The sequence below is a fragment of the Miniopterus natalensis genome, chromosome 7 (genome assembly GCF_054644295.1).
Source record: "Miniopterus natalensis isolate mMinNat1 chromosome 7, mMinNat1.hap1, whole genome shotgun sequence".
Taxonomy (NCBI): Eukaryota; Metazoa; Chordata; class Mammalia; order Chiroptera; family Miniopteridae; genus Miniopterus; species Miniopterus natalensis.
The window spans coordinates 44,302,788-44,328,934 of NC_142087.1; the positions used below are offsets into that span (position 1 = coordinate 44,302,788).

Here is a 26,147-nt window from a genome sequence, read left to right on the forward strand (position 1 = left end):
GATCCGTGCATGTCCCCATCTATAACACAGGGTTCCCCCCATGGATACCCATGATATATGATCTGCAGTAGGCTCCATTCACCTGAAGACCCGATGTAATGATTAAACACATTAAACTTGTAAGGTCAGGTATTTTGCAAAGAGGCTGCTGAGTCTGCCAGGAAAACACAGTTATTTCTAATGTCAATGGAGCCTTAGAGTTCCAAGAGTGACGCTTCCCCTGGCCCAATCCGAGGTTCCAAAGTTAATTTTATTTTTAGACCCATCATTCCTCCCTACTTGGGTAAAACTTACTTATTTCTTTGGCAAAATAACTTTCATTTGAAAATAAACTTTGAAGTTGTCTGAAGCTGAAACAGCTTTCTTTCGAACATAGAAGAAACAGAGCTTTACTTCTTTTGAAACAAACTTCTGGAGAACTCATCAGAATTTGAAAGGACTGTGGGACAGATGTCCTACTGCTCAGATAAGTATGTGTGACCTGCAGAGGCTCTCCTGAGATGCTTTTGAAATCCTGTTGGTTTTTCCTCTAATTGGAGCCAGCCACCATGTGGGGTCATGGGCAGGCATGGTGCAGGTGGCGCCTGCCTGGGCTTGGTGGCTTGGTGGCGACCCGAGTTGGGCAGCCAGCCTGGTGGGAGGGAGAGATCACTGAGAGCCTTCTCTCCTCCCTGAGACACATGTTAGCTGCTAGTTCTGGAAAAGGCCAGATGCAAGTGTGGGGACAAAAAATATTTTAATTCTACCTTTCTAAGTTCTTCCAGCTAGTTTAATACTCAAATTGACATTAACAGGACCAAATGACTAAATTTATCATTTGTACATATGAGGGTTTCACAAGAATATAAGACTAAGGAGTTAAGGCTTATCTGCCACCTTGAACTAAGGAGAAAAAGGGGTAGCAGATGGTTTGGGACTTCAAAGGGCAGGAAGGCAATTCACTTGGAGATGGGGAAAGCAAATGTTTGGTAGATAAATGTTTGCTGGGCCATCTTTAACAATGGGACAGACAGGACTTTGATCAAATGGGCCTTGCTAGGTTCCTCCCTGTCTATCACACACTACTTCATATTATACTATAGTTATCTGTAATGATAGTTCCCTTCTGGGAGCAGGTCTTCTATCTAAATTCTTTTAGACAGTTAGGGGGAAGGAAGGTTGAAGGTTTTTCCTCAGTCTTTCATTTCTTAAAAATAACCAGCTTAAAATAGTCAATATCTTTTTGAAAAGGCATGTTTTGGGGTGGCAAATTCTACTTCCCTTCACAGAAAATGAATCTCTTTATCAAAGTGCCACCTCAGACTGTTTAATATAGTAGTTGCCTGATCCTTAGCTACTATCCCCTGGCTCTATGGCCTTGGGCAAGTTACATATCATGTTGGAACCTCAGTTTCTCCATCTGTAAAATGGGAGTCAGAATAGTACTAGCCTTACAGGGGTAAGAATTAAATGCAAAGATGTCCATAAAAACCTTAGCAAGGTGCTTGGTATGTGCTGTTTGCAAAATGAAATATAAACTTGTAACGAGGGCCTGTTGGCTTCCTGATCTGGTCTGAACCTTGCTGAGAGTCGTGTTACTTGAAGGAATGCTAAGCATGCATAGGATGAAGGTCTCCTTTCTTTCACATCTTTGCTCTGACCTCCAGAGGGTTGGGTGGCAGGGCAGCTTCCAAGCTTTATGCTCTGTGTTTCTGGGTTCCAAGACCACACGCCCAAGGCTTCTCAGTAGCGTGTTGATGGACCTTGGGTCTGTTTACGCCCCTTATGCTTTTTATTAGTTTAAAAGCAGAAGCTAGATTGCTGGGATTTTATAGACCTGGGAAAATGGGCTCTTGATGATTATGAGGCATTAAATTGTGGAGCCAACTAAATAGGCACAATCCAGCATCAGAGTGAGCCTTGCACGTCCTGACATTTGACAAGCTTCAGTTTCAAAGGACACATTTCAAAATCCAGGAACAGAATGTCTTAGACTGAGCAGAGAAGAGTTTGCTTTTCCTTTTAGAGGTGAGTGAGTAAAGTATTTGGGGGCTGGTGGGCTTTGCTAAGCCGTGACCTGCACGCTGGGCCCTGTGTGTTCTTACTTGGATTATTGGTCTCCCGAGTCCATCTCAGCACTGACACCCAGGAAGTCTTCCCTGATTCGCTCCTCTTTGGTCCTACGCTGAGGCCTGTGGTTCTCCCTTCTTGCTCACACACCGTCTCAGACACGTATGTCTATACACCTTCCATTTTCATAATTCCCTCTTAATGTACCTCCCCACCAGGTTGTTTTTGAGGACAGGGACTGTGCTCTCTTCATCTGTGATTCCCCAGCACCTTGTCATGGGTGCTTAATAAATGATGGAGGGATGACTGTGTGCACAGATGAATGGTAGTTTATAATTCTGGAGCTCTGTCCCAGGTGGTGGAAGAGAGCGTTCATGTGCAGTGAACCATCCCATGGTATATGCTCTTTTCATCAGCTCTGAGTATCTTTATTTATGCCTCCATTTCTTGGCAAAGATTTACAGTCTTTCTGTTTTGCTGCTCTTTATTTTCCTTTTAACAGGTCAAAGTGTTATTATTTCTCCTGTCATCTTTAGGAATCTACCCAATTTTCAGAGTGAGCCCTCACTTCTGCTCTCCTATTACTTTGACTCTCAGCTCCTCAGCTTTTTCCAGCATTCCTGCCACCCACTGAAACCCTAGTTGCCCGGCCCCCACGGAGCAGAGCCAAAAAGCTCCACAGAGCCTCACTAGGCTCCCACCCCCCACACGCACCCTCCTGGAACTCTGGTTCCCCACATCCCATCAGCCTTGCATCCTTGCTGCCTGGGGCAATGCTCAGAGCTTGATTGCATTCCATGCTCTGGCCTGCATTTAGCCAAAGTCTTAAAGTTTTTAGAGCTGTGTTTACCATCTCCATACTAGGTCGCTAGCCACCCAGAAGAGGGACCAAGTCTTACATTCCTTTACTCTCTTCTTTGTATTCTAACACCTAGAAGAGCCATGAATACTTGTATACATGTGGTGATAACGATGATAATGACAACTTGCTCGTCTCATGGTAGAGACAGAACTGGATCTGGAACCCTGCCCTGCTACCCTCTTAGCACCATGTCTTACCTGATAACAGTGGTTTCTGATCTTTTCTTGGACTCTAATATAGACTTTTAGAAAAGGGGGGAAAATGGACATAGGTACACACATGCATGCTTTGCACCTGATTTTAGAACGCCCACAGAATCCTCGGGGATCCAGGGACTGCAGGTAACAGATCCTGCACTAAAGAATGACACTATTGAGCTCTGGCTGGATGGCTCAGTTGGTTGGAGCATTGTACCATACACCAAAGGTTGCCGGTTCGATTCCCAGTCAGGGCATATACCTAGGTTGCGAGTTTGATCTCCTGTTGGAGCTTGGCAACTGATCCATCTTCCTCTATCACACTGATAGGTTTTTCCTCTCTCCCTTCCTCTCTTAAAAAAAAAAAAAAATCCCCGGGTAAGGATTACAAAAAAAGAATGACACCATTGAACATTCTTAGGAAAATAAAATGGCAGCTGATTGCATTTATTTTAGTCCATTGCTTTCTGAAAACATCAGCTGAAAACAGCATATCCTCCACCTTTCAGGTTGTTAAGAATATATTATTTCCACAATAACCGTGTGGCATCACACCCAGACCCTGACATAAAGGGACCATTCAAACCTCTTGCACAAGCTTTTGCCAAATAATCCAGTCTGCAGTTGAATCCACATTACATCTAAGTGAATATTCATGTGGTTTTAGGCACAGCTCTCAGGCTGCACACTGACTTTTGAAACCTTTCCTGAACAGCCTGGACTGTGGTTGCTAATTATGTATATGGTGAGGCAGATGCACTAATAATATATTTTCAAAGAGCTCTGAACAAGCTGTTAAAAGATTAAACTACCTCCCCAGACCCTGACAAAATCTCCTGGAGGGTGTATTGTCTTTCTTCTTTCTTGAATGCCTGAAGGTGCTCCCTGGTTCTCTCCTAGAAAACGGTATCAGCCTTTATAATAAAGAGAGTAATTTGCACGTCTGTGTTTTGAAGTTAAGGAAATTGAAGTCTCAGAGCTCCAAACAAACAACACTTTGATGGGTGCATTAAAAAGGTTTCTTTTTTGTCCTTTGGGGATGCAGGAAGAAAGGGGATGGACAGGTGGGCTGTCAGCAGGTGTTGGGTGATGCAGGGCTTTAGTCCCATCCCAGGTGGAAGTGACAAGCGGGCCTTCCTTTCTCACCTGGTGCCTGCTGCCGAAAACAGCCCCTAACCCACATTAGAAAGGAAGGGGACCGGCTCTGCAGTAAGGTAGTCTGGGTCCTATCCTTGCTCTCCCACCATCTAGCTCTGGCCTGGACAGGTCAGTCAAGCTCTGTAACTCTAGTCAAAGGAAATGAAACAAGATCCATTGTTTTCAAAACCATATTATCTACCGCTCTAAGGACCTCAGCAAGGGCATTAGGAGCTCCACAAATGGTTGATTCATTTTCACCATGAATTTTTCCCAAAATATATTTTTCTTACATATATAAATTTAATATATCATATAAATATTTTTATGGCTTGATGAGATATAATTCATACACCATTTATTTAAAGCATACTATTCAGTGGTTTTTAGAATAGTCACAAAGTTGTGCAACCATTGCCACTGTCTAATTTTAGAACATTTTCATCACCCAAAAAAGAAACCCCATGGCCATTAGCAGTCACCCCCCATTCCTCCCACCCCCCACACCCAGCCCTGGGCAACCACTAATCTACTTTCTGTCTTTATGGATTTGCCTCTTCTGGGCAGTTCATATAATTGGAATTGTACACTATGTGATCTTGTGTGACTGGCTTCTTTCACTTAATAATGTTTTCCAGGTTCATCCATTTGTATCATGTCAGTATTTCTGTCCTTTTTATGGCTGAATAATACTGCATTTTCTTCTTCCACTCATCAATTGATGAGCATTTGGGTTGTTTTCACATCTTGGCTATTGTAAATAATGCCACTATGAACATTCGTGTACAAATTTTTGTGTGGGTATGCTTTCATTTCTCTTGGGTTATATCTAGGAATGGAATTGCATGACGTATGGGGTAATTTTATGTTTAACATTTTGAGGTTTAATTTATGTCTGTACATATTATATACTTAAATGCATATAGTTATATATAAAGTGTTTTTAAAGCTGCAGTAAAATACAAACTCAGTAGTGTTCTATAGCAAACCCTATCACACTGGTGAACACCTATATGTTAATTATGCATTAATTAACTTATGCTGCCAGAGTAATTTGATTTTGTGCAACTAAGCTTCACCTGCGACATCTATTTAATTGAATTGGGTCCTGAGATGTTTAAAAATGGTTACCATGGGCACCTACTTATCTGTGTTAATTGGGATTCTCTCCATACTGTATAACCAAGACCAAAAAATAAATAAATTAGATGCGGAGATTGACCTTAGACTAGAAATGTCAGTCATAACTCCTGGTTTCAGATATTCATTCATCAAACTCACTCTACTGCTCTAATAGTGGTTGAGTTAGAAGTAAATTTTATACATTCAGATTTATGAAATTTATAATTATCCTAATCTGTTTTATGTTTTGGGATGTGACGTAAGGTTTAGTTTGAAAAAAAGGAAACGTTCTGCTTCTCTAAAAACAATTGAACATCAGTGACCTGCTTCTCTCTGAGGTCCCAGCTCTGGTTTCAGACCTCATTCCTCACCTGAGCTCCGCTGCTGCTGGCTTGCTGAGGCTCTTGGAAGAGCCTCTCAGAAGAATGTTAATCTGACTCCCTGGAGCAATTAAGATCCATTCTTGTCCCTCGTGGGCTAGCTGTAGACAGTTGTCTGTGTTGTACTTAAGGATTTATTGAGCACCTACTATGATAAGGGAATATGCTGGTCATGGAAGGGGATTCAGAGAAGGGGAGACAGTAATTTGTCTTCAAGGGACTTGCAGTCGGGTTGCAGATACAGGGTATAAGATAAGAATAAAATCAGTCATTCTGCAGGTATCTAGATATGAATATTTTCAAATGTGGTAAAGATACCAAGTGTAGGAATTCAGAAAATGTCAGGTGGCACTGCCTTGCGCCTAAGGAGGACAGTAGGATTTGGGTGGATGAAGCAGATTCTGAGTTTTCTTTTGAAGTAAGCTTCGGTCACCCTTGGGGCATTCCTTACCCATAAATCCCTTGTGAGGCCAGTGATTCAGCTGTGCCCACTCAGTTTACAATAACGGGAATAAATCTTAGGTGGCCAAGGAGAAACAAGGCATTTTTAAAAAAAGACTTCCAGAAGGGAATGAGATCATTTGGAACCCTTGGTAGGAAAAGGGATGATATGTTGGTTGAAGCTGGATAGATAAGAAAGCATCAATCTTCGTTTTCATAAGTTGCTATTGAGCAGGGGCCACAGTGAATCTGAAAAACTACAAAATAAAGATTGATGAAATCCCATCAGTCTTGAATTTGCTATAAACTATTGCATGCTGTTTCGGAGCTGTCAAAATCTATTTCTGTTGAAGGCCCTTCGGAACAGAGAAAGGTCATGCTGGAAACCGAGGGAGAAACTCAGGGGAGCTTTTATGTTGGAAGGCAGCCTCCTGAAGGTCCTGCTAAATACCGCGTGGAAGTAACCAGCTCAGCCTGACTCCCTGCTGGTTCTAATTAGCTCCCATTGACACCTCAGCTCTTCAGGACCAGGGAGCCAGGGAGAGGAGTTTGACTTTCTCCTGGCATCTCCAAGTCTTTTGCTGCAAACCCCCTAGAGCTAGAGTAGGGCACAGCAAGCCCTTATTTTGCTTTCTATGTCTATCTGGCTTAGAAAGTTTTCAGCATGCAGAGGCATTCCTGGAAAGCACCAGTTAGTCCCAATGATTGAGAATTAAAGGTGAAGCCACTAGTGCTCTTGGCCCATGGTCAGGGTGGGTGTTTGAGAGGCGGCCCCATTCTGAGTACAGAGGAGAAGGTCCAGGATTAAACACGTTTCCTGAAAAGGCTGGGGACGAGCAGAGGCCATGGATGCATCAGACACGACTCAGGTACTGGTGGGCCTTCAGAAGGCTTGGGAACAAGTTGCAGTCAGCCTCCGTCTAAGGGAGCAACTCCAGCCTACTGCACTCTTGCTCCCCCACATAAGCCCTGCAGCTGTTCTGGCACCTCCTATTCTTCTGGTCTCAGAAAGAAACACTGCATGAATGTGCACACACTTCTGCGCACACATTTCTGCACACACACTTATGCAATGCTCAAGTTCATGCCAGCCCCCAGCTCCACCCATCTGTGCATGTTCATTTGGCCCTTGGGGTCTCTCCATCTCCTCCTAGAACTGACCCTAGCTGTCTGATTGCGGACCTAGCTGTCTCCTAGCTCCTATTGGCTCCTTCCCTGATTTTGCTACAGGGAATTCCTCTGTGCCTTGCACAAACTGAGTGTTCCAGCCTCTTCAGCCCCACCCTGTTGAGCATGTATGTGAGAAGTTCTTCCTGGGTTTACTCGTTGAACCATACACACTGGTCTGGTCAATCCTTCTCTAGAGTAAACTCCCCTTGCCTCTTCCCAGTTAAACTGGGCTCTCCTTTGAGCTCACTTGTGCCTTCCTCTGCCTCCCACATACACCACACTTGGTCTGTCTTGGCCTTAAACTCTGGGCCCACGTGCTGGATTCCCAGCCACGCTCCCCACCTGGCTCAGGGAATCCCTTTCACAAACAATGCTGGATTTGATTCCTTGAATGCTGATGTGCACCCAGAACATCCATGAGCTGGCCCCAAACTCCTTGGACTGGTTATATTAGATCAACAGGGCTCTTTTTTCTCCAGGATGAATCTGGTCCTTTTATTTTGAGTGGTTTTCCATTGCTTGTTACCTTCTCACCCTAACCCTGTCCTGACTTGGCCCCCACTTGTCAACACTTCCCCCCCACTCAAGAACAATGTCAATTACCTTATCAGCCACGCAAAACCCCAAACTTTTCTGGATCTTGTCCCCGCCCCGACTAGTACAACTGCTTTTGGTTTCTGCCCTTCTACACGTTAGCTCAGCTTGCTCCATCCATCTGCAGGGCAAGGCACTGCCCCCAGAGATGAGGCTGAGAGGGAGACAGAATGCAGCTCTGTCACCCAGCCTGTGGCCCTGAGCCGGGCCCTTTATTTCCTGATACCCTACGATTGGTGCAGGAGACAGGGTAGGTGCCTTCAGGATGGCCAGGTTGCTGTGTTTGCTGCTGTCTTCTGACGTCCCCACTAGTCCCTTTGTCAGAAGAGTTTGAACTTGTTCCCAGAGGGAATCATGTGGATCTTCAAATTGGGAAGCAACACGATATAAAAGGTATCTTGTAAGGTAGGTAGGGTGGCAGTGGGGAGGGTGGACCGGGAGATCTGAGGAGTGAATTCCTGTCGCGTGTTTCAATTCTGTTAATAAAGCTCTAAACACTGAGATAACCTCACACCTTGGTTTTCCAGAATTTGATATGTCTGATGAGAACCTTAAAATGAAAGTAAACATAGGCAAGCGAGTGCCTTTTATATTCTCTGTAAACATTTAGAGTTGCTTTCATGACCTGCATATAAAAATGTAGAAACAGATCTTATTTGAACAGCTGATTGGCAGTTCTTGGTGTATTGATTTTAGCTTAACTTTTGCCTGATTTAGCAGCTGGAGACTTTAAAAACAGCCAGATTCAAAATCAGTTTTCTAGCATTTTCTCTGTTTCTGGATCTGTGCATCTCTCCTTTCCTAAAAGATAACCTTTTTTTCTCCCTTTACAAGGAAGACTCCTGAGACCTGCTGGGGAGTTTGAATTGCTCTGTCAGTACCCTGGGTATGGATCTGGCTTTAGGCGTATAAGCTGCCATGGGGAGTGGACTATTTCCTTGCACAAGCAACCCAGCTGTGTGCCCTTTGCTCAGAGGCACTGCAGGGGTTGACGGGTCCAGACAGGGTGCTCTGCTGGTCGCCGCAGCCTGGTGACCTGGCCCAGCCAGTCCGCCAGCACTGTCAGATCCCAGGGCTCTCCTCTGGGATTTCCTCCAGTCTAACCAGCCACCGTTGCCAGGTGAGCAAGTAAGGGCCACAATCAGTTTCATCAGCAGCTCTGCTGCTAGACAAAGCTTTAGATCCATGGAAAGCAGAACCAAGCACATATCTGATGAACGTATTTTCAGGCCGAAGCCAAGGGCACTTTTGCTTTAAGACTCTGTGGCGTCTGTTAAGAGGAGACAGCTGACTTTTCTTTCGTCATCTGTGAACACATATGTATTGCTGCAAAACAGTGCTTCTTCAGTGAACACAGTCTGATTTTACTTCTGCTAAAAGAGCATCTGGAATCTTGGCTGTGAGATTTGCTAAATCATGAACACAGTTGCCATAATTTAGCTGCTGAATCTGGAGAGCAAGCTCATGGTGCTGTGGCTGTGACAATTGAAAGCTGGGTTAGAGAAGTGAAGGATATAACCATGGCATGTTAGAGGTGCATTGGCCCTTAAGAGAGCCTGGTATTTGAAAACCAGCGTCTTCACCAAAGATATGTCAGTGGAAGTATACTGCTTGGATAGGTAGAGGTTCTACTCTTCAGGGCTCCCTTCGGTAGTAGGCTCCCACAGTAGATCAGTCTACAAGTTACAGACTTATACCGTGCTTTTTAGGACCACTGTTTCCACCTGAGCTGAACACTTTTGCAAAACAAAAGAATGTGTCTGTGATGTAGGGATATAAGAACCAGGGGGTGGGATCTTATGACGCTTTACCAGGGGGCTTTTTTATCTGCCGAAAGGCCAGCTCTGCTTTCTAGGCTGGTGAGCCCCAAGCCCTTTCTTGCAGAGCCCTGATTGGGGCCCTTGATGAAAGCTTTGCAACTCTAAGTCAGAAGAGGAGGCTCAGAGATGGAACACCCTTAGGCTCTGGATTGAAGTGGGACAGCTCACTGTCCTGCCCCTACTCCTTGCTGTGGCCCTGCAGCACCCGCTCCACCTGGGTAGTGGTCTGTGTCCTGGTTGTTCTCTGGCTCCTAGAAAGGTCTCAGGCCACTGCTCCCACACCTGCAGCTCCCATGGTGAAGGCTGTTGCACCTGCGGGCATCAGCACCAGGCCTTGAGGGTGGGGTTGGAGCCCTAATCCTACTGGTGGTCCTGCATTTCCCTCCCCCCTAACTGGTGTGAGCAATCAAGTGTGGGCCCTTTATGGTTACTGCTTTTCTTGCTAGCTCATCGATAGCCAGAAATTGTGGAGAGAATATGGTACCCAGCCCTGGGGAATGCATCCTAACCTAGGGAAGGACCCAGGATTCCTTCTTGGCTGCCGTCTACCTGAGATCCCATTCTTCTCACTTGCTCAGATGCTGTGTCGACAGCAGTGGAGCCGGACTCCAGCTTCGTTCCATGGCAGTGTTCTTCCCGATTGCCTTTGTTTTTAAAAAGACAGACCCTTCTTTTCCTTTTCACAGTTTTAATCACTGAAAGGGCATACAACAAACTCTTACAGGGTGCTCTCTTGGGCACTGGGGTTGGCAGATCATTTCCTCAGTTTCTACTTTATGCATTTCCTGGTTTGATTTTTTTTTTTTTTAGCGAGGCGCATAAAATTCCACTTGGAGAAATGAATCTTTAATAAGCTTAAGGAGAAGAAATCCATTTTTTTTTAATTTATTTTTCAAATATATCTTTATTGATTTCAGAGAGAGGAAAGGAGAGGGAGAGAGAGATAGAAACATCAGTGATGAGAGAGTCATTGATCGGCTGCAGCCTGCAACCTGGGCTTGTGCCCTGACCGGGAATCAAACCCCGATCACCTGGATCCTAGGTCGACACTCAACCGCTGAGCCACGCCCGGCCGGGCCAAATCCATTTTAAACAGATCACACCTCATACCTGTGAACTGCTCAGCTGTGCTTGGAAGGGACTGTCCCTTCTCCCCACCTGCCCCTCCCACTACTGAGGGTTTTCTGCCTCCCTGTACTTGTTGTAGTGAGGTGTGAGGAAGCTTTCTGAGGATGATTTCTGGGCTTCTGATGACCAGACTGGGAACTTGTATGTTGAGTAGAGAAGGCCCACTAGTCATTGTGAGCTCTCTGGGAAAATCCACAGACACCCACCCGCCTGATGAGGGAGTTCATTACTTTATTCAGCCAGTCTTGATTGATTGAGCACCTACTGTTTCCTAAGCGTACTCCATTCCTGGGGCTACACAGGTGAGGAAAGCGCTGTCCCTCCCTGAGCAGCTCCCTGTCTAGTGTGGTTCAGTTCTGTCTGGGGGAGGGAGATGGTCAGTGGGAGAAAGACACAGTAGCAAAGCAAATAAATTACAAGTGTGTGGGTGCCATGTGACTGCATTAATAAGTTATTTTTATGGTTGGTTTTTGTGTGTGTGTCATAATAACTGTCTGAACGGATCCTAGGTAATCATGACCTCAGCTCACCCATCACCTGTGTAATTGAGGTACCCGTGAAGCCCTTACTTCCTTCGCACCTGAGCAGTGGTAACCATGCCCTCCAGTGGCCTGTCTACAGCCAGGAAGGGGGCTCCTCACCTGGAGAGAACTAGAGCCACATAGGAAATTTCCTTTTTGTGAGGATAGAGATGGTAGCGATGGTTCGTCCAGATGGCCAGGGGTCCCTTCCTGCTCTCAGAGTTTGTGTTTTGCTTCCAGAGATTTTTAGCATTCCCTGGGGTTCCAGTGCGCAACCAGGGTGGAGAGACCAGGGGGTCACCGTCCTTGTTACAAGCTGGTCGTAACTCTCAGACTAGAAATGTCCCCTGTGGTGTCTACAAACTGACGTTGGCCTTTGGGCTAAACTGCTGTCCCAGGTTACCCCATAAGGGATTAGCCATGACCAGTGGGCACTGCTGGTCCCAGGGATGACCCTGCCCTGGCCTCACCGGTCAGCAGGGACAGCAGCGAGCCCAGAATCCAGCTTTAGTGAGGTTCTTCTGGCACTTTCCCTGCTCCCTGCCCACATTAGCACTCTTTCCAAGGTGCTTTGTTCACCGGGCTAAGAAGTGTCCTTCTTCCAGAAGCACTGATGAAGGTGCCCTGAGCCCAGCTCTAACCTCCCCCCTCACTCCTGGGGTCTCCAGAATGCTGTCAACTGAGACAATGGCAGAAATTCGGCCAGCTTTCAGCATGGCCAGGCTGTGAGGCCCGTTTACTCTCAGTCAATTAGTGTGTGTGGGTGGTCACTGCTCCTGCCCTGAAAATGGAGCCAGTGACACTTTTATGCCTAAAAGACACTTCTGAAATACTGGCCCTGAGTCCTGCCTCCTCTGTCACAAGCTTTTCTGTGTGATTTTCTTCTTTTTCTCCTAGTGACTTTCCTTTAAGCTTTCAGTGTGAGTGGATTTATTATAACTACTACTGTGACCAGCCCTGGGTCCCAGGAGACAGTGACTTGCACTCACAGATGAACCACTAGCCCTAATGAGAAGCAGATTAATTTGGCCCAAGTATGTATATCCAAATACATAGTCTTGTCACGGATAATGATTTCCTTGCTCAGGCAGAGCCGAACCTTCAAAAGGTAATATTCTGAGAGGAGTCGAGGCTTTAGGGAGGCCGACTTACATGGGAGTGTTGAATATGAACCACATTGGCCTCAAAAGTGTTTGTGGCCAGTGTGGAAGGGCCCAAGTTGTAATTGTCAGACAAGACGGAGAACCCGAGGACTCAATCTGAGGACCAGACACAGACTCTTCCATTTGATGATGTCGGCACATAATGCTGTTGTTTTGAGGTCTGCCGGTCTCTGACTGGATGTCTGCTTGGCTAATAAGGGGGCATGACATTTTGGCCCAAGGCTAAGTGTTCTTGTCAGTCATTAAAATATGCAGACCTTGCTTGTTAACTGTGCCTGGTGATAAGGAGTTTGCATGGCAATGGGCATAGTTTATGAAGCAGATTGTGGGGTGAAAAGTGCCTGGTGAAGGTTGGCCACCTGCCCTTAGCTTCTCTTCCATTGCGGGCTTTCTGAGGATAGAAGGCAAGGGGAGAGGTTGTTACATCACTTGGAAGGATCTAGCAGGGTGGCAGGGGGCAGGGATGAGCACCACTGTGTTACTGCCATAGGACATGCCCTCATGGCAGGGAACAGTGCTTGTTTTATGTAGGAAGGGTAGGCACCATATCTGTGTTTTCATGGTGTCCTGTGATGGTTTCTTTATAATGACCGGTAGTAGTTCTTTCCAAGCTCTGAATCTCCATTCAGAGAATGTACTGCTTAGTTCCACTCATGAAAAAAGGGAATCACATCGTCCACTTTTTTAAAGAACAGGCGGGCATTTGGGCGTTGTTTTTTTTCTCTTTAAGGAATCCAGACTGTAAGTGTGTGTGTGTGAAAGAGAGAGAGGGAGATTTACACTTGTTTAACTCATGAACAGGTTATCAAATGTACTAGGTTTTAAAACACAAATTCTTATAAATGCACAGAAAGAAATATTCTAATTTGGTTATTTTCTAAATAAGCACCTCCCTTCTCCAGCATAGGAAGAGCTGGATGCAGTCTTGTCATTGCAGAATTGTCAGATTGTGTGCTTTTGTGAATGGACCTATTTTTCCAGGTGAACACCCTGGTCTGAATGTTGGACAAGAGTCTGTGGGGCCGCGGGCTGCCCTGCTGGGGCCTCATGTGTTCACCATGGGATCTGATTGCTCTTTTCAGATGGAGTGCTCCCCATGCTGCTCCTGGGGTGGTTGGGGGTTGGGAGCAGTCCCAAATGTAGAAGGAGCTTGAAGGATTGTTAATGGAATTCCTTGGTAGTCATCCCATGGATTCCCCTCGACTGTGAGCTCCTTCAGGACAGGAGTCAAGCCTGGGTCAGGTCTGTGTTTCCACCAGACCAGGTTTGCCGTTGGTATGGCCTTGCGGGTGGGTGCAGGATGTGTTAAGAGGATGCATCTGCCTGGCCTTTGCCGGGGCCTTGGGTTGTATCTTTACTGCCCAAGGAGCCAACCACAGAGTTTCCCGGTGGACCTCTGTGAGGGGAGTCCTTGGAGTTGTACAATGGCTTGAGTCACCCTGGCTGCAGATTGAGCAAAACATCTCTTTACTTCTATTTGCATCAATTGAGCAAAATGTCTATTTTACTGGTCACTTGAAAATGCTATTCTATTCTATTCTATCTAAAATACTATTTGAGGAAGGCTCAAAGTTTAACAAAATTTGTTGAGATTTCCAGGTTCTGAAATCTATACATTTATTTCTGCCTTTGGATAGAAATTCTGTCTAATGAAAATGTAAGTGTACATACTTAAATCAATATTTCACTTTTGATTTAAAATTCCCAGAACATTATCCAGAGATAAACAGAGTAAATATCATTTTAATCACTACCTTCTGGCTGTGGAGGAGACACAAGTATTAAGTAAAAACAGTGCACAGAGTCCTGGGGGCAGGGCTAATTTTATAGGTGGCCAATGCATCAGCAAAGGTGACCCATGAGTTAGTTATTTCTAGAGGGGTGTAGCTGTAGGAGGAGCAGCATCCCTGGTGGGCTGAGGCACAAGACCTTTTGGGGTGACCCTGCCACTAACTGGGATTGGGGGTGGGCCCAGAGCTAGGACAGCCAGTCTGATCCTAGTCATTTGAGGGGGAAGGGCAGGTCAAGGTACAGCCCCCGTGGAGGAAACTGAAGTGTCAATCAAAAACTCAGTAGCTACATGTCAGTAACTGCTCTGTGCCAAGGACTTTGTCTTTCTGTTTCTTAATTACTCTCATTTTTCCATTTCATAGATAAGGAAACTGAGGCTCAAGGATTAAGGCATTTTTTAAGGCTCTTAATAAAGCCTCCAACCCCCAGGATGGAAATCCAAGTCTGTCTGACCTGGCATGCATGCCCCTTTGTGCAACTGCACTGTCCTTTGGATGAGGAGCATGGTGATGCCTGTCCCCCCAGCTGTGCTGGGTAGGGGTGGGACTAACTGGGTGTCTACCCTGTCCCACTGGGACTTCATACCAGCCAGACCTAAGACCTGGAGCAGCCGAGCCTCAGCTGATGGCCCTGAAGCTTCAAAGCCACAGCTGCAAGCTGTTGTCATAAGGATCCCGTGAGCCGAGTCTGGGAGTCACTGGGCTGCACTGACCAGCCCTGCTTACTGATGAACTGGCCACCTATAAAATCAATTCCTCATCCCCTCAGGCCCCCCTGCACCTTTGCAGGTAAGACCAGTGTCTCCCCATAGCCATTGCCTCTGGTCTGGTTTACAGTTGGAATCTGGCAGGATGATAGAAATGGAAGTTTCATGTGAGTTCATTGCAGAGTTGAACTTCAGGTCTTGCAGAAGGTCCATATGTCATGAAGACGCAGGTGATGTTGGAGAACTCTTGGTTCTCACACATTGACGAACGAGGGTCTGAGAGAATTAGGCCAGTTCACCGATGGAGGGGGAGGGTATGTGGTGAGTATTTTAGAAAGCATCGGGGTATCAAAGATTTTAAAAGGCTCTTAGAAAATTGATGAAGGCCTTGAATAGTTTGCAGCAATGATCTTTCTGATTGTTTCATTTTATATATTTTTTTGTTCTTTAGAACATAGTTATAATTGCACGTTCTTAATGTAAATTTTGTCAACTATAATACAAAATAGACGTGTCCCTCTAATTTTAGTCCCAATTTTTTCAAGGTGAAGAAAGACCCAGCCAGACTTTTTCTCTCTACCCTCCTCAGCCAAATCGCTTACTATGAAATGATGGTCCTTGTTCCGATGAATTTATTGTAAAGTTACTACCACCCACCCTGATCCCCATACCAGATAGTCTCAGTTAACTGGGACCTGGTCTTATCTCAGTCCAGCAAAAGAAACTAAATTGAAGAGGTTTTAGCAGGTGGTTTGCAATTCTCAAGCAGCAGGAAAGAGTAAATGTATTGTCTAAACATGCCCCATATGTATTTTTACTGGTTCCTGAGAGACTCTCCTAAAGGAATAATGCCTTCCTTGTTTCTAATTGCTTTTGAAATCATGGCCATCCAGAGACCATAACTTTTTTATTACACCTTAATGATTTTATTGCACCCTAATTGAGATTTTATTTAATATGGTTTTAAAATTTAATATTTATCAGCTAACCAGGTACAGACCACTAATACTTAAACCCTTAACAGTATTATCTAACTCTTGAGAAAAACTGCACACAGTACCTGAGTTGTATATTATAAGAGCCACCTTGTCTTTTTTTTGTCTTTTGGGAGAAATTGCAGCATAAAAAGGATCAGTCACTTTCCTAATCACCACAAAGCTACCATATAACTAGGGCAAAGACAAAATGGGCCTGGCATTCGGGGTGCAGGCTAGGAACACACGGCAGCCTCTTAAAGAGCCTCGTTTTATTATTATTATTATTATTATTATTATTATTATTATTATCATTATTATTGTGGGAGGGAGGGAGTGGGGGAGAGAGAGAGATGTGAGAGAGACACATCGATTGGTTGTCTCTTGCACGCATCCCTGCTGGGGCCCGGGATTGAACCTGAAACCCAGGTACGTGCCCTTCACCAAGAATCAAACCAGCCACCCCTTGGTGGTCAGGCCAATGCTCTAACCACTAAACAGCACCGGCCAAGGCTGATCTTTTTATTTTTAATCGACTTTATTTCTTAGAATGGTTTTAGATTTACAGAAATGCCTGATCCATTTCTCAATGAAGTTTTAACTCCTAGATGTGTCCCCCCCTCTCTGCAGACGTCGCCTAATCTCCCAGAGATCGTCCTTGGAGACCCTGGAAGATATTGAAGAGAATGCCCCCCTACGGAGGTAAGTTTTTGGTGCTGCATGTGTATGTATATATAAATGGCTTGCTGTACAAGATGAGAGCCAAAGTTTCCTTTTTTTTTTTTTTTTTTTTAAGTCCTTGATCTACTGAATTAAATTCTTAAAATGATCTTCTGATCTCGAGCCTGATAGTTTGGGAACCCTTACCCTGAGTACCATTAGAACTAGAAAACTATTAAATTCTATTTATGTATTGGAATAGCCCGGTTTGCATGGGAATATGGGTGCTGTTTTCCTTTCATTATGAAAGCTGCTGCTTGATGAAGAGCCCATCATGGCCCAGCTTCCCCAGGTGCAGTGACCCAGTAGTCTCAGTCCTGGGCTTTGTTAGGAGGTGCCCACGATGTCACTGTGTAGCCAGTTGCTGGGGAAACTCTATTAGGAGAGAGCTGTGAGTGCTCCCTGGGGCCTGAAACGGTTCCATTTCTCTCTCAGGATTACAAAAGTGCTTGTGAGGCATCTCTTTTTGGGTGACAGCAATTGCTGAGCTGTGCCTTGCCTCTGACTGGCAGCTTTCCCTCCTCTAACCCTGCACCTCTCTAGCAGCCCCATCTGCACCGCGTTCCAGCCAGGCTCTCCTTGGTGGAGGAGACAGTAGTCACACACTGCATCTTTTTTGGTCCTCACTGCAGCCCAAGCCGGGTGGCCAGCGTGGGAGGCTCCTCCCTGCAGAAGGAGCTGAGGCAGGATGGGACGCTGGCTTTACAGGGCCTGCGTGGCAGGCGGCAGAGGATGTGCTCCCCTCAACTCGCACCAGCTCCTCTGGGAACCCACAGATGTACCCTTGTGCTCTGGCTGCTGGCCAGGATTTGAGAGTCCCAGGGTCCTCCTTTTGAGCCTGGGAGGGTGCAGATGTGGAGGGAGGCATCTCACCCAGGAGCTGGCTCCTTCCCTGCCTAGAGCTTTACTCCCAGGTTCTAGGTCTTGCCCACAGACCACCTGGATGAAGGATGGAGCATAGAAAGGCGTGAATCTGGTCAAAAGTGTCAGGTGTCCCTGAATCTCATCACTGACATTATTCCAAAGAGAAAGCCAGGGCCAGACAGTTTGATTTCCACTTTTGAAGTCTTTTTTAAAAGGATTGTAACCTCTGGGCCCGTCCTAGGTGAATGGTGTGTAGCTACGTGACAAACGTGGCTTGGATGCAAGTGTTCTTCCATTTGTCGCTATTTTAAAGGTTGGGAGAAGGGCTGTTTCCTTGAAGGAGTCCTACAAAAAGCTGCATTAAAAGTCAAATGAGGGAGCTGGCTCTGGTCCATAGTAATCAGCGAGAGTAGAGGAGAAACGTTCTCAGGTGGCACCAAGTGGCTTTGGCATTTGAGCAGGTACCACAAATGGAAAAATCAATGAATAGAGCTGAAAAGCCCCTGGTGTTGCTGAAGGCTCCCCGAAGCCACAGTTGTTAGGGCTGCATGGTTGCTGTGAGCCAAGGAAACCAGGTGAAAAAATGTTACTCTTCTTTAGGGACTCCAGGTGGTTAAGGGGGGGCTGAGGAGACGCTCTGTTCCTGGTCACGTGCCCCCTCACCCCTGTACCCGCCTCTCAGAATTTGCCCAGGCTGGTCTCTGCTTCTGCCCCTCCTGCCTCTGGTAGCACAAACAAGCAGAATAAAACCGGCTTATCTGCCTCAACCATAACTTCACTCTTACAGAATACTAAATTTCCAACAAATCTTATGTAAATACAACATTTAAAAATAAGTCAGAAATACAGGGTATCTAGGCAGTTTAAGAAGTCTTTATTTTCCCTAATGGACTTCTTTTTTAGCTTAAAGAGTAATTTCTTAGAAAATAACTTGTTTAGGAGATAAAATTAGCATGGCATAGCAGGAAGGGAACTTCATTCAGGAGTCAGGGGACGTGAGTGCTTGGCCAGATTCTTCTACTAACTGGTTATGTGGCCTTGGAAATTCACTTAGCTTCTCTGGGGCCTCAGTTTTCCCATCTGTAAAATGGGAGGGGCAGATTGGCGGATTGCTGAGGTCCTTTCCAACTCCCCAGTCTGTGAAATGAATATACCATTAATACACTGAAGTTATTTGGGAACTGGGGGCAGAAGGGTATTAGCCCAACTTGCTTTTAAACTCCGCACATTGAACAAAGGGCTCCAAGGCATCTATTAAAAACCTTTTGCATAATTAAGTGTATCCTGTAATCAGTGCTAACAAGAAAGAGCTAATCTTTCATTAAATTAGTTTTTAATTTAATTCTATCCTAATTTAATTTTGCATCACTTAAAATGTATGCTTTAAAATGGATATTTACATGTTAATTCAAGCGGTTTCTAAATTAATTCGTTCTTTGCTTAACCTGCCACAACCCGAGTGCTCAGTCTTCCGGTTTCCTTGGCAATTGTTGCTAATGCCACAATTCTCTTAAAGCATTTCTTAGGTTCCCTGGTGGTTTAGTTGAATGCTTAAAAAAAACGCAAGACAACAAACAGCTCCTTGAAAGAGGAGCCCATGCAGCTAGAATTGGGTGCTGATATCAACATAAAGCACCTTTGTTAAGTTCTCCTTTTGAAAGTCTTGCTTTTCTCTTGTGCATCACAGTTTGTTAGTGAGTTGCCTGTGCCCGCCTAGAACTCCAAGAACTGAGCATTTACAAGGAGAGGGTTTATAGACTGAGGCGTTTCCACTTGCCCCTGGTGGTTACCTTGTATCCTAGAAATAAGGACCCCTACTCCCTACTGGGTGTCCAGGAAAACCTCAGTTCATCTGCAGCACCCGTGGCAGCCACCACCACCTGCCCCAGTTTTCCAGCCTGTCTGGATGGGTGGGTGCTGGCTGGCGCTCTATTGAGCGATTATTGTACCTCCCCCTTCCCCTGCTGGCGCTCACGGCCACCTAGGGCTCTTTTGCTGACGTCCAGTTCCTGCAGAAGCCTGGGGGATTTTGTCCTCAAACCTGAAGGGCAACAGCAACTCCGCAGGCACAGGAGGCGGGAGCAGCTCGGGGGTTGGGATTGGGACCAGCTTCGCGCCACGGGGGTAGGAATGGGAAGGTACCCTCACAGTCTAGCTCAGTCTTGCTCTGGGCCCACTGCCCTGACCGGCTGACCCAGAAAGCTCTCCTTTGCAAGGGAGTGGGGGAAGGGGGTGAGGACACTCCTGAACACTTGGCCCTGTCCAGAAACTAATGGAAGCCCATCTTTGCACTTTCAGAGGTTCTCCCCTCTCCAGTGACTACATGTTTCTAGAATATTCTGCTGTGTGTGAGAGAGACAACTGAGGACTTTGAGTGACTTGCAGACTTGAGCATTGATTTATGGAGGTAGAACTGAGGCAGTTTGGGGTCCTAGGTCTGCTCCAGAAAGCTGCCCCAAGCAGGCAGAATGAGGCTCTGTCCCCTTGAGCCCAGAGAAGACTGAGTCTGGGTTTAGAAGCCTGGAATGGGGAGTGGGATTAGTGGGTGCTGTCTGCTATTCAAACCCTCCCTGAAGTTCACAGGAAACATCTACTAAATGCCCTCAGACAGGGCTCTGCAAGTCTTTAAAAGAATGGATTTAAAATCAAGAATTCAGGACCCTTAATAAGGACTGCAGTTTTAACAATATAGGTGTCCGGTAGTAACAAAATATCCACCCTTTGTAGCTAATGGTCTTAATAATCACAGCACCTGAAATGTGTATGTATGAACATATGCATGAATGTGCATATTTGTATTTGATGTGCCACCTGACAGCTTATGAAGCCCTTGCACACATCATCGCAGTGAGTCTCCACAGCAACACCAGGGAAGGAATATTACTAGTGGCCAGTCAGGGTCTGCAGTGAGTTTGAGGGTGAAGGCTGGGAGGACCATGGTTTCTGCTGAAGCTCGCACAGGGCTACACAGGCTGTGTACATGACTGGAAGAGGGGCTTTCCCTCTTTCAGACCCAAGGCCAGAGAACCCCCTTTTCCTGATGAAAGTCACCAGATACCTGATGTGACGTCTTTTTTTCATTTGGCACTCATTCACTTCAGTGTGATTGTTTGCAAGTTAAATTACATTTTGAGGTGCTGTTTCTTATGAAAAAAATAATTTTCAATGCCCTCTGGGAAAAGGCTTCCAGAAAAACTGGCCCTTCCTAGAGGGTGGTTATGGGGATGTGGGGAATGTACATCCTGAGGTCTGGACCTGGGCATCACCTAATTTCCCCTGAGCTGGGCCCTTGGAGGATTTTAGAGATTGGGGTTTCCCTGCAGGTCTATGACCCTGCCCATTCCCCAGTCCTGAACCTGACCTGCCCCACACCCCACCTGCCCTCAACTACACCTCCTTGTTGGGTCACCTTGTTACTCTTGTACCTGAGGCTGCAAAGTTCAGAACTGATTGAACTTGGGGGTGGGTATCCCCAGCCCAGACCTCACTGTGGCTTTGGGCAGCCGGGTACAACTCTCCACAACTTCCTCTCTGAAGCGTCCCCAGTTCCAGTGGCTGAATCAGCCCTTAGGGCCCTGGTCAGAAAGGTTTAAGTAAACAACAAAATTTGGTTAGCAAAAAACAAAACAGAAAAGTCACAGCTCCCTTTTTCAAGAAAAGCGTAAACGTCAGACTCTCGTTTCTTGGGTGTTTTGCTTTTCCCCTTGTTGTTGCAGCTGTGTAACTTAGAATCTGCCAGGTAACTTTGAAAAAAATATACACAAGTAAGGATCTTTTCAGCCTGTGGGCTGTTCTGTCAGCCCTGCCGTGCAAGCACATGGCATATATTCCAGGAAAAAATAATTTCCACCCAAGTCATTTTGTTCAACAAATATTTATTTAAAATTTATCTTAAAAACAAAACAAAAAAAGAAACAGCCACTAGCTGAGCCTCTGATTCTCGTTCAGAGTGAAGCTGAGAGTTCCAGGCATAGTCACGTTGAGAACGGAAGGCCGTTCAGGCCAGAGTGCTGCTACAAAAGAAAAATGGTTTATGCTTGTTTTTAAACTGAATTTTCCAGTGTTGGTTCCCCTGTAAACCCTTTAAATTTATAGTTTTCTGTTCCCATTACCTGTGTTGATACAGGAGGATTTTTTTTTTTTAAGATGACAAGAAAGACTAATGTCTTTGGAATCCGGGTAGGTTATGTTATTGTAACTGAGGACAATAGTTTTCATTAGCTGGCTTTTCAGAGACCCATATAAATTATTATCAGTATTATCAAGGAAGTTGTCTGTCGTTGGGTTTTTTTTTAAGCTTCCTTGCTTCCAGTCATATTGTCCTCATTATCCTTGGGGTGACTCAAACCATTTGTCTGGTCTTTCCTTCCTGTCTTTGTGTGGAGATGTCTCAGCTGTCCAGTGGGCAACTGACTGTGTTTTTGAAATGACTTTATTTTTCAGATGTCGAACTCTCTCAGGTTCTCCCAGACCAAAGAACTTTAAGAAGATTCATTTTATCAAGAACATGCGGCAACATGACACAAGGAATGGCAGGTACTACACTAACAGAAGCTGCCCATCAGCCTCGAAGTTGTAGGAGGGGTGGGTCCAGTGGGGAAGGGAGAGGGGACCGTTTGAATGGCCAGACCTCAGCCAAGTGAAGCTCAGCCTGTTGCAATGAACAGGATCTCCCGTAATCTTTCCAAATAGACTATTTCCATCCCACACCCACCAGAAGCATCCAAAGAAAGCTCTAGAAAAGAATGCTTCCTAATACTGACCAGAGGCTTGGTGAGATTTTTAGATTATCCATGAACTGAATTTTTAATAGTACTCAAATATATTTTTATATAAAATTTTGAAGAGAAAAAATAGTTGAGTTTTTGTTGATGTTAATCCCTACCCGAGGTTATTTTTTCCATTAATTTTTAGAGAGCGTGGAAGGGAGAGAGAGAGAAGGAAAGAGAGAGAGAAACATCAATGAGAGAGACACATCGATTTGTTGCCTTCCACATGCACCCCGACTGGGGCCAGGGATCAAACCTGCAACCCAGGTACGTGCCCTTGACCAGGAATCAAAGCCATGACCATTCGGTGTGCAGGCCAACACTCTAACCACTGAGCAACACTGACCAGGGAAACAGCTGAGTTTTTGTGTTTTGTTTTTTCCCTCTTTTCCAGCTTTGTTGGGTTTTTTTTCTGTTTTCACCAGGGCCATGTGCCTTGGTCGGTAGATGCCCCACCAGATCTGTGCCTGGACTCAGTCTTGGCGCTGGCCTTGAAGCTGCAGGAGAGCAGAGTCATGGCACTGCCAGCAGGTGCTTCCCGGGCGCTGGTTCAGATTCCTGGGCTGCCGACCTCTGGGGCACGTGCTTCTCTAGCCCTCCACTTGCTCTTTCAGAAAGGGCTGTTAAATGAAAATTATCTTGGTTGAAATTGATACAACCTTGATATTAAAACTATCCTGGTGCCAGCCGGTGTGGCTCAGTGGTTGAGCATCCAGGCAATCACCAGTTCAATTCCTATGCCTGGGTTGCAGGCTTGATCTCCAGTAGGGGGCGTGCAGGAGGCAGTGGATTGATGTTGATGTTTTTCGCCTGTGGATGTTTCTCTCTCTCTCCTCCCTTCCTCTCTCTCTAAAATCAATAAAAAATAAATTAAAACAAAACAACAACAAATATCCTAGTGACAAATAGATCAGAATCGTCCCCGCTGACACGTCTGTGATTGAATGCTTAGTCCATTCATGGCAGCCCGAGAACAATGCTGGAACAGAGCTCAAGACCGCGCTGGGTGCCCTGGTGCTCTGTACCCCTCTGTACCCCTTAGGGACAGCTTCTCTCTACTAACCAGTGCCCTGGATAGTGGTTTCCCTTGAATGGGAGAGTTAGAGACACCATCCCAGTGCAGAGGCCCTGTGCAAAGACTATTTTGTTTGATCTCCTGACTTACGAAGACCACTGATACTCTGGCACGTGAAAATTGCTAAAAGGTTGTTAGACTCAGAATGATGAAGGCCCAGAATTGCTATTATTTGGTGTACAATACATCGTACAACACAAACAACAACGATTACAGTTCATAAAGACTTATTTTCTTGAAGTTTACACCTACTTTTTAAACCTTAGTGGAATGGAGAACATAATTTTATGGCTATTCAGCGATTTTAGAATAGTAAAACTGAGCTCTTCTGTCAAATAATTTCCACACAGGCAGTATATATTCTTATTTTAAGTACAGAGCTTTCTGTTAAAATGTACCCAATTGTCATCTGTTATACAGAGTATTTCGAATCTCTCCCCCACCCCTCACTCCCACCGTTACAATTATTGTACCTTATTTAACCACTGTGTTTCTCTTGTCTTTTGTGGCTCTTAATTACTGAATCTAAACCTTATGCATGGTTTAGTAGAACTACTTATCCTTTATTTACATTTGTGTTTTTATCCATAATCTCTTTAACCATAAAATAAGCATGAAAGCCTTTAATTCCTACATAAAGTCAATGGCAAAGCCGAAGGAGTGGGCTACATGAATAGTGTTCCCCACCTCGCCGAGGTCGAGCATATGAGTCAGATAATCACTTGGCAGGTTTGGTGGTGAGAGGATGTGGCTAATAAAAGGTTTGGACTAATGGGATTGCCGGTGTACATTACGGAGCCAACCCTTGACCCAGGAATAGTATAAACGGTCCGGAAAGCATGCAGTTGCTGGCAGTTTTGCTGGGGAATTTTCTGAGGGAGCCAGGAGAGACTATTAGCTTATCTGAAGATCTGAGAATTTAGGACTGGAATTTAGGACAGGAAAGCAAGCTCTCCCAGCTGTTATGGGAACCACAGGCTGGAGGCTGTGGCCGGCCAGTTGTAACCGCCCAGGTGAGAACTGCTTTTCCTGTGCCAAAGGAAAATGAAAGGACTGGAGGTGCTTCCCTTCCCCCTCTGCTTTATGAGCAAGGATGGGTTGTTCTTAGATGAAAGAAAGAACCTGGGAGGACGCCCGGAAGAAAATACGATTTCTGAGGAGACAGAAGGAAATCGTGGTCAAGAGCTGATGAATGGAAGGATGTGACCAGCCTTTCGAGAAAGGAAAGGAGAATTGCCCCCGCAGCAGCTGCGCGAGATCGTCCTGATGGAGCGTGGCTGGGGACATGTGGATGAGCTCCTGTCCAGCAGTGGTGGGTAGGAGGGATCCTTGTCCAGCTTTCAGAAGTCCCTATAGGTGCGATGGCTGGGCAGGGGTCTCCGATTCCCCCACCTCGGCTGTACAGAGGCATGTACACAACACCACACAGGAGAGACACTCCTGCAGCGAGTGTTGGAGCCACTCAGCTCAGGTTTCCCTGCCCGTGTTGGGGAGGAAAGAGACTATGGAGAAGGCTGGAGGTGTTCATTAAAGATCCTGAAGGTCTGGACTTGAAAACAGAATGGCCTGAGTACTGATATGTTCGCCTCTTGCACCCGGGGAAGAGAGACTGAAAAGGAGCCCCCTCCAGCCCTGACGTCTGCCCACTCAAACGCTGTACACAGCTCCCGAGTCCCCTTGTGACCTTGGACCAGCACAGACCAGGGTCTCAATCTGTGGGCTGAACTTGGGGCCCCCATACTGTCCTGGCTCTGAAGTCCCTGGTGTCAAGGCTCCTCTGTTCCAAACCTGTGGACTGTGTGACAAGGTGCCAGCATTGAGGAGGATTTGGGCTCCCGTCTCCGCAAGGACCAGAGAGGGCAGCTGACAGGATGGGAGGGGAGCATCTGCCCTGAGGCTCGATGCCTGACCTGACCGTGAGTGTTAAGCACAATTTATAAGATAAAAAGAGAAAAAGGTAATAAAACCAAAGCCAAATATGATACAAGACAATCCTTGTGTTATTGGAAAAACAAAACAAAGAACCCGAGTCGACCTCATGATGAGCAATATCAGGGTAGCTGCTTAGAAATGAATCTTGGGGCCTCGGCCATCTCCGTGTTCACCCAGCTCTCTCTGCGGCATTAGACGAACCCCAGCTGGCGTGTGGAGTGGAAGTGAGCCCCTTCAGGAAGGCACGGTCCTGGCGGAGGATGGTGTCTGCTTCAAGTGAAAACCATCTTCACGCGTCTGGAATCAGTGAATTCTGTGAGGCTGGATTGGGGACCTGCTAGAGGCCTTGTGTGTGGCTGCAGTGTAGAGAAACAAGCTGAGAGTGTTTTGGAGCCACACTGCAGACCTTTGGGCCCGGTGGAGCTAAGGATGGAGCCTGGACACCGATGACAGACCCAGCTGTGGAAGCTTCAGCTCTGCTGTTAGAGCCAGATGGTGTGATGAGTTTTGTTTGTTTGTTGTTTTTAGAGAGAGAGGGAGGAAGTGAGAGGGTGAGGGAGAGAGAGAAAAACGTCAGTCTGTTGCCTCCCGGATGCACCCCAATCAGGGATCTAACCCGAAACCTACCGGGTATATGCCCTGACCAGGAATCAAATCTGAGACCTTTCAGTGTACGGGAGGACACTCCAACCAACTGTGCCACACCGGCCAGGACTGTGATGAGTTCTCTAC

The 26,147-nt window shown here is 46.0% G+C and overlaps 1 protein-coding gene across 1 annotated transcript in view; it reads left to right on the plus strand.

Annotated features, from left to right (window-relative positions):
* The window catches only part of CABLES1 (Cdk5 and Abl enzyme substrate 1), a 94,566-nt gene that overhangs the window by 25,547 nt on the left and 42,872 nt on the right, over nt 1-26,147 (plus strand). Inside the window, exons 2-3 of the mRNA XM_016211538.2 lie at nt 16,686-16,757; nt 22,083-22,175. Coding sequence (XP_016067024.2) covers nt 16,686-16,757; nt 22,083-22,175 — 165 coding nt within the window. The remainder of the gene's footprint in view (nt 1-16,685; nt 16,758-22,082; nt 22,176-26,147) is intronic.